A 9,274-nucleotide genomic window follows, 5' to 3' on the forward strand; every position below is an offset into this window, starting at 1 on the left:
TCTGCTCAGATTTGGGCTTGGTTCTTTGAGCCTGGTTTCGCGCTCAAGCTTGGGCTAGTTGAGTTTGTTGCAATTGCTTCGGTTAAGAAGAGCAAGACCAACCTGTTGCTGAGGTTGTTGGCTCCCGATGAGGTCGAGAAGGGTGTTGGCTCCAACTCTCAGGAGAAGGAGCTAGCATTTTTCTAGGTCTCTACTATTAGACATCTGGTTACAAGCCTTGTAGAGTTAGGATAATCTCTATGTGTTGTTCTAGGATGTTTCTAGTTGTTATTTGTACCACAATGGCGTGCTGGCAAATTAGACTAGATGAATGATTTTGCCTTAGAATAGCGAGGTTGTTTTTGCTCGTTATAGGCTTGCTTTCCGGCGAGCGTCCCTTTAGACTGTAATGAGTTTAGTATTGGCTTAGATAGGTTCTCCGGATTTCACCGGATTCTTATGTAAGTGCATGTTAGACTCTGGCCTGTATTCATGGCTTTGATATCTAATTAAATCAAATCCTTTCAAAAAAAAAAAAATGAAAAACAAAAATAGCATAACTGGGAGGAAGAAATCCACAAAACCGAAAGTCCGAAACCCTCTCTCATTTTCTCATCTACCATTTTTCAAAGATTTTTCTAATTTTAGTTCCAGATTTAATTCGCCACTCTCTCGCATGCTTTGTCTAATTTGAGCAATCACACTGGGCAGGGCCCTCTCATCCACCATTTGGAAAATTAGACGACGGATTTTCAACTTTGATGAAAAACCAAAATAGCTTAATTGGGCAGAAGAAATCCGCAAAACTGAAACCCTCTCTCTCTCTCTCTCTCTCTCTCTCTCTCTCTCTCTCTCTCTCTCTCTCTCTCTCTCTCTCTCTCTCTCTCTCTCTCTCTCTCTCTCTCTCTCTCTCTCTCTCTCTCTCTCTCTCTCTCTCTCTCTCTCTCTCTCTCTCTCTCTCTCTCTCTCTCTCTACCTTGAGCTTCAATATAAGCATAAAAGGTATTGCTATCAATTTTAGTTCCAAGTTTACTTCGCCTCTCTCTCTGAAATTGATAGCAATAGTTCAATCAGGTGGCTAAAAGATTTTTTTTGATTGTGAAACTAAAAACTTCCCATGCATATTAGACTCCTCTAAATGGAGATGGAAAACGGACCGGACTGGCCCACTAAATAGGGCTTCGGGTGGTGTTGGGCCAGCCCGAGTTGGCCCTTTTCTTAATGGGCTCGGGCTCAGGCCAGCCCATATATTCAAACATTAGGCCGAACCCGGCCCACAGCCCAATCCCACAACGTGTCGGGCCTTGCTCGTGCCGGACCCATAGGCGGGTCATGCGTGCTCGTTTCGTGCCAAAAATTAAAATTAGTCGAGGTCAATAATATAAAATATAAGTTGTGACTCATATACCAACTGTTCAATTCTGACAGTCTCAAGTCTCAACTATACACAATCCAATCACAAACCAAAACTAATTCCTACACTCTATTGATCATTTTTTTTTTGTAAACAAAATAGATAATTAAGTGACAAATGTTCATTGTTTACAAACCAGTTGACTTTGTCATTGTATTGTTTAAACATAATAAACTTTCAGCAAAAGTATCTGAAGGAGAATCCAAATTCATACTCAAATAGTTAATTGTTTATAAATATATATTATCTTTATATTATAAAGGAGAAAAAAAAATTATATTATAGAAATGGGTCGGATTGCAAGCTGCAATATGTCATGCTCGGGCCGTGTAGGACCTATAACGGGCTTGGCCGGGTCGGACCAATGGACTCATATTCTTTGGCCGAGCCCGACGCATTAGAATAACGTGCTTGGATTGTTCCGGGCCGCCAACGGGATTGAATAGGATCGGGCCGCTTTTAAACGTGCTGGATTCGTGCCGTGCTTGGACCTAGCGGCCCTTTTGCCACCAACCTGCTATTCCGGAATGCAATCAACCTCTACCACTAAAACAACAAACTTACATTACAGAAATCTAGAATATAACACTGCCATTTTCTTAAATCAATTATTATTATTTTTTTTTTCCCGACAAGACGTCTTCAGTTCTGATATTTGAAGCTAGTTTCTGAATCTTTACAACCAAGCGAACAAAGGTTACAACTGTTTGGACCCAAAATGGGAGCGAAACAACAACAAAATGAATAAAATGGTTACTCAACGAAAGGTCATTGCAACAGGCTTTTTTCATCTAGTAGTGTGATATACTCCAAAAATCCAAATTATGTACAAATACACTTCAATGCGGCACCGACCATATACTGGAGAAATCAGCAAATGTAGACTCATGACGTATGAAATTGTGTAAAACACAATGGTATATTTGCTCTGAGAATTCCCTTGGTGCATCATGAAGCACTTGATATTGGAAAACAATGACCAACTCAAGTATAGAGCCTCAGGCGTGTTGATATGGGTTCTCGACAGATGGGGCATGATGAAAGACTGACTCCACAGTCCTTGCAGGTCTGGACAAAGATAGAGAACACAATCAATATTGTAGGCAGACAATTTCCACTTCAAAATTAATTACATCACTAAATTTCAGCTTGTAGATGGTTGGCAATGGCATTGGATAAACAGATGCATAGGTAAGACAAAAAGAGATTATTCAATTACTCTTCAAAAATTATTCAGTTATCTTCACCATTCGTAAAGAAAATCTTTCATAGATTTTAAATGGCATCATTCGATCCAATAAGATCTCTTCCTTCTTGTCTAAAATTAGTAAACATCTGACTCTCAAAGCTCATCTCCTCTTGCACAGCCAAAAGTTGGACAATTGAAAGTCCTTCTAGGTTACGCCAAAAAGAGATATATTGGAAACTTCAAATCATTAAATGAATAGACTATTTTAATGTTCACTTGATTCAGATACTTTACATACATCATCAGATCAAGCACAGTAGTGACGTATAGTTAAGTTATATGCATAGACAGAGAAATAACTATGGGAAGATCTTCCCTCACCTTAGTGTATGATCTTCCCGTAATTTGATTCTTCGAACAACAGTTCAACTATACTATATACAGGCTTCAAAATAAACCTCAAGTAAAAGTAACTTGCTTATTTATTGTGTGATATCTCAGTTCAAAAAAGAAAACCAGTAAAGAAAACCCGTTAATAAGCATACTAACCGTATGACCACATCCGAAAGCCATGTCCTTTGGATTTGTCAGGCAAATGGGGCACACCTTGAACAACATGAGAAACTTGTCACAACCAAAAGATCACTGGAAAGGAATTTCATATAAAAATAATAGTCGAAACAAGGGGGAGAGGGAGAAAGAAATACCGACTCCACAGGAGCTTCTGGCAGCACGGGAGCTGATGCCTCGACTTTCGGAATGCTTGTCATTGGTGGGATTGATTTAACTGCATTATCATGATTGATCACATCGCGTGGAGGTGGAAGTGGCCTTGTACGTGGACCACCTTCTGATTCATAACTACAGAAATACAAAGAGTAAAATACTGAAAATCACTATATTAGAATAAATTGTTCTACCATAAAACTGCAACTCATTTCCTTACCTGGAAAGTTGAAGCCTTTGGGTGGCTCTGTACTGATATGGAATTTCCATAAGGGCAGCAAGTGCAAATGCTGCTTCCTTCTGTGATATATCCCTTTTGTCTGACATGATCTTGGTGAAGTTGACAAACTGTAGGAGGAAAACATATGGAAGGTTATCTTATGAAACTTAGTTCTATGAAAAGATTAAACAAGGTACACAGAACACGACGTACACTGAAGTTGCTACATCTATGTATTAGATTACATCTCTAAATAGCATCAAACAACAAAACAGAAAGAATTAAAAAGAGCTGAATGACAGCAGCATTCCAATTATAAGGAATGGTATGAAATGAAGTACTTCAAAAAATATGGGAAACCAATGCTCAAAATCGAACCCTTTTCCACAAAAGCTCCAGCTCCTCCCCTTTCAGCTTCTCAAAAATTCCCTTATTTCTCTCCATCCAAATGACACAGATGGCCAGAATACAGCCATTACAGCGTATCTTCCCAGCACCAGTCCCTTTTTCTCCAGCCAAAAAACTTGTATCTTTCACACAACAAGGCCACAAACATCACTGGATTGTCTCGACTGATCAGACTCCTTAAATACCCTTTTCCCCAAAGCTAGCGCAACTGGATAGAGGAAGAAAAATGATGCCCACACTATACACTGGTGAGGGGAAGGTAAATAGCAGGAGCAATCTTACAGCCTGGACCTTATGAAGAGCTTTAACTTTCCATTTTACAGAAGAGGTAATGAATTGAGGGATGGAAGGATTGTCCATCAAATACCTCCAGAATGATTTACAAGGGTAGTACTCCCCTGATGACTCTTAACACCCACTTTTCTTGTCTGGTCTAGATGAAACCAGCACAAAACCCTCTAAACTGATAATAGACATAAGCTTCTCCCGGATCTCTCATGTTCCTTATAAACCCAGTCCCACAGTAGAAGAACTAGTACACAACCTAGCACTTTCCCTCACCCTTTCCCTGTACGGACAACAAGTTTGCAGCTACAGCAAAAGAAAATGAAGCCTTGTGATATGTCTCTCCAACTTTGACATGAGAATAAAACACAATATTAGAATCCCAGGATCTCTTGCAGCTTGTATTTACTTCTAATGAAAGCACACCATAGAGAATCACTACTTTCATCCCTGACACACAAAACGCTTCAATAATCGTTAAATGGAATCAAAATTTTCTGACCAACATACTTTTGTTCTTAATTCTCTTTCTCCCCAGTGATTGTCTCAATTTTTTTGTTCAAAATTTGAGTTTATCTGTGCTCCTTTGGTACTTTGTTGGACTAGACTAACTTAATTGTATTATAATGAACTAAATTCTAGTGCACTGAGGTCTAAAACAATATGACACTTAAAAGCTTACTAAATAGTGCTAAAAGTTCCAAATTAAAATACAATCCAACCCAATATTATTCAGTATAGTCCTGAAAACTTCACACTGTAACAATCACTGAGGTGGTGGTCCCAAATTGGATTTTTATATTGTACCTTCATCTTCATAAAGAGAAACCGGGGGATCTTAGTGGGAAGGTAAACGATTTCATTGTCACCCCTCGGCCCCTCCAACATGTTTTACAATCATTTCAATAAAGCAGAATAAAAGATAAAACAGGGGAGATTGGAACCAAACAGAAAGAACAGTAGATAGACAACATTACAGTGTGGTATAACTTTACACGAACCGAATTTTCTATGAAATATTGAAAGGGAAATATAGAAAAATGTAATATATATCATCTAATATTAATTTATGTACTCCCACGATATCCTATGATCTCATCCTAATGATGATAAGTTCTTGTATCATTCGATATTTCATCTCTGTAACCATGCTTCAAAGAGCACCACCATCAATAAAAAGGCAAGAAACTAATATGGTTCATTCCTCACATAGAGAACTCATAACTTATCTTCAGTCATATCAATAAAATCAGCACATGACTAGGAAGCCACCAAAATGTTAAATATTGATTATATAACCAACCTATACAAGACAAAGATGATCTGCATTGTCGTGGGATACAAGCTATCGAATGGAAATAAAAATTAACTCTGAGTGCCACTTAATTACGTACCTGGAAGTTGTCAAATGCTCGTTGAGGAATGTTATCATCAAATTGCTGCATTGCATCCCACGGTCCGTCCCCAACTCCAACCAAGATAATTGACAGAGGATATTTGCTGTTTAAAGAATTCTGATAGTGAGGACACTATAAACAAAAATTAGTGTGCTCTAGAAGCAGAATGCATTACTTTACCTAGCAGCAACTATGGAATTTACAGTCGCTTGTTCTTGGGCACTGAATCTTCCAGGTGGAGTATCAGGGCTTCTGGTAACCTACGTGAAGATAGACACATTTCAAGGCCGTAAGAAGAACATATACAATAAAGAAAAAATGAAATGACCGTGTGAAAAAAAGATGAAGAAAAACTAAGGGCATTGAACATGTTTCACCAACCTGTCCGTCTGCTATAATAACAAGAACATGGTATTGTCCATTGTTTTTTTCAACAATGTCAATTGCCGCATCAATTATTGGAGAAAACGAGGTTGGACCTGTGAATAAGGAAACTAAGATTATCATATCTGGTGTGTGCACCATGCTCAAATTATACTAATCAGGTATAACCGAGTGAAATGTGACTACAAGGTATAGCAACGGATACGTAGACAATCAATATCAGATATATGCAATCAGGTTAGCTTCATTAACTTAATTGGGTGGAGGTAAGATAAAGAAGTTTGCTGCTAACAAAAGGATCCTTTAAAAGGCTGAATTGATACTGTAGACAAATTTATTTACACAGTATAACCTCAAACCACATGTACCATGGGATAGGGACTGCTATAACATGGTCAAAAAATCTAACAAAATATTGAGTATTGAGTATTCATTGATTGATTGACTTGTATAAAATGGTCTGAAAATGCTCATTCACCAGATTAATGGAATATTGAGCATTCATCCTCCACTTAATGTATTATATATATATATATATATATATATATAAGTACATTCAAAGAAAAAAAAATTAAACAATTATAGTAAATGATTGGATACATTTAAAATAGAAGAACAACTGAAAGATATATTGTTTTCATATTTTTTGTTAAATGTTTTATTTTGTATCTCATGTCATAGGAAGATGGTGTCAGGATAACAGAAGCCTGGAAATGATCTTTCTTCTCCCGAGTTTTATTTATAAGAAATTCCAATCAATTTTTACAAGTGTCATTGCTGTGGAGGGTGAGATCAGGAGTAGACAGAGAGTGAAACAGAATGGCTCAGCTTACACTAAGTGAAAGTTCAAATGAATGAGCTTCTTCATCTAGAACATCAAAAGCTATTTCTTATCCTGTGCCAAGGAATTTTTAAACATTCATTGATGACACATGATTGTATGAATCAAAATCTTAGCATGAATTCATCTAAATTTGGATAAAAGAAAACCAAGAATAAAATAACCAAGAACTACTCATTGTAGAAATACAGATAAAGCCAAGAGTTATCATACATATGGAGCAAGTCTTCACTTCAGGAAGATGCTACTTGGCAGAAGGAAATTGCAACAATGAGAGGGCAAACTGTCAAATACCTGATAACCTTAAGTATGGAACAATCTCCCTATACCGAGCAAGAGCTTCCTCGAACCCAACACAGCATCGATCATCAGGATAAAAGCGGAACACACCTTGATCATGTGTTGATGCTACAAAAGAAGATATGATCAGAGAGCTCTGTGCTGATAATTGGTATGTATTTTCAAGCAGAAGTAAAAATAATAACTTGACAGTAGACACTAACCATCGCCAAATCCAAAACAAGGAATTATATTATCTTCATCGAAAGGAGACAACGTGCGGCCAATTATAGAGATTGCCTGCTCGTAAGGATTAGGTGTGCTACCGATAGCATGAAGACTTTTTCTGTTGAATGAATATTTGCCTACAATCATTGAAATGTAACTTTTATCTACTTCCACAAGAAGTCATGAAAAATAATTCATCTAAAGGACTAGAAATATCACCTGTCCATTCATTGCTCTTTGTGAAGTCGATACCAAGTAATAAATTTGATGATTCAAGGCCAGCTTCTCTCAATGAAGCAATAACCTGGACATATATATTGATGCTTCTGGTTACTGAAAACGCTCCATAAATAGCAGATAATGAATACACTTATTGCTAATTTATTACACATACAATTACCCACTCAGCAGGACTACTGATATGAAGGATGGATAAATATGTGTGTGTGTGTGTGTGTGTATGACACATGCAAAAGCAGTTATCTTCTATATATAGACCATATCTTCATAAGTTTAATCTCAATTTATATACTCAGCAGGAATACTGATATGAAGGATGGATAAATAGTTCTTGTTTCTATATATGTGACCTTTCTGACACACCCAAAAGCAGTTATCTTCTATCATCAGTTTAATTTCAGTTTACATACGTCTTATAAAAATCAATCAGTCAATAAGAAATGCAATGCTAGTGGTTGAAACCTGATCCAAAGAGTTGAAATTGTCGCCTATACGTGTAGATGATAGCTTTTGTTTAGAACTAGAGTCCATCGAAGTGCCTGCATAGGAAGGTGGTTCAGGTGGGAAACTATCACGAGAATCATCATACATCGATAAATTATCATGAGAATCATCAAATGTCGATTCGCCATTCCCCATGTTTGGGAGGTAGATGGTACCTGTATCAGAAAAAGGAATCAGAGAAAAGCAGAGTATAGTGGATTAGAGGAAAATTCTTGACGCATGCCTTAAATTAGTTCATTCGGATGCCTTAGTTAATTCTCCCCCAACAAATTAGATGGGCAGAATAAGAATAAAATTATGACAACTACGGTATTTAGCTTGTACATTTACAAACTCAAACAAGTCATCTCCATCCAGATGAATCAACCTATACATCCTGTAATCCAGATCAAACACGTAGAGTTGGAATACTAAAACGGTTATAGGTCAGGTCAGTTAGCGCAATTCCCTTTGTTTTTAATCGCTGGACCAAATTCTTATTTCCAAACTAATTGCATTGGACTCCAAATTTCTGCTAACAATCGACTCAGAACTCAAATTTCAAATAAACTCAGAATCCAAGAAATCCATGGTAACAAGAAAGCTTGACAATTTCTGACATCATATCAAATTCAATTTTCATGCACAACTTAACAACAAAACTAACAAGGAAACACAAAGACTTGACATGCTAAAGCAAATCACCAACAAACCCATTAGCACATGCCATCAATCAGAAAGTGAATATTACAGCAACCATTGATCAGAAAAAGAGAGATTTTCAGACACAAACCTGTAATATGTTGAAGCAGAGATGAAAGGGGATTGATTGTGTAACAATATTGGTCCTGCTGTTGATCTCTTAAATACCATAAAGTCAACTGGGTGGCGTTGGGCTTCTTCTTCTTCTGTTCCTTAAAAAAGTAGCAAACTTTTGCCTGGTTTTTCTATGATTCTCTTATCTGTTTCTCTTTCTCTTTGGATTTCTTAAATGAATACATAACGTGCACACATTGAAAATGTGGTCGTCAATTTTGAATAGTCAGGTCAAAGGGATTTTACCGCTAAAGGTCAAGCAAAATTTGGTTGGGAGAAAAAGCCAAAAGGGTTTTGAAGGCCTCAAGTGACAAGAGAGCAAAGGGGCTTTTACTTTTACCATAAACCCGTTAAAAAGTTGGACTTTCTAGAAAAAAAAAAATGG

At 37.2% G+C, this 9,274-nt stretch overlaps 1 protein-coding gene across 2 annotated transcripts; it reads right to left on the reverse strand.

The window, feature by feature from the left end:
• Positions 1-1,987: 1,987 nt before the first annotated feature.
• On the reverse strand, positions 1,988-9,059 carry LOC133724607 (E3 ubiquitin-protein ligase RGLG3). 2 transcript variants are annotated; one of them, XM_062151368.1, is made up of 12 exons: positions 8,867-9,059; positions 8,053-8,129; positions 7,570-7,654; positions 7,347-7,487; positions 7,138-7,251; positions 6,000-6,097; positions 5,799-5,878; positions 5,616-5,721; positions 3,529-3,656; positions 3,290-3,443; positions 3,132-3,188; positions 1,988-2,461 (listed from the first exon to the last, which is right to left on the reverse strand). In XM_062151368.1, exons 2-12 carry the CDS (start codon positions 8,119-8,121, stop codon positions 2,378-2,380), a joined length of 1,116 nt encoding a protein of 371 aa, XP_062007352.1. In that variant the 5' UTR covers positions 8,122-8,129; positions 8,867-9,059; the 3' UTR covers positions 1,988-2,377. The 2 variants fall into 2 exon arrangements, with proteins under 2 accessions (XP_062007352.1, XP_062007351.1); XM_062151367.1 differs by having other exon boundaries at positions 8,053-8,249; positions 8,867-9,057.
• Between the last annotated feature and the right edge of the window lie 215 nt (positions 9,060-9,274).

This window comes from Rosa rugosa, chromosome 1 (assembly GCF_958449725.1).
Source record: "Rosa rugosa chromosome 1, drRosRugo1.1, whole genome shotgun sequence".
Classification (NCBI taxonomy): domain Eukaryota; kingdom Viridiplantae; phylum Streptophyta; class Magnoliopsida; order Rosales; family Rosaceae; genus Rosa; species Rosa rugosa.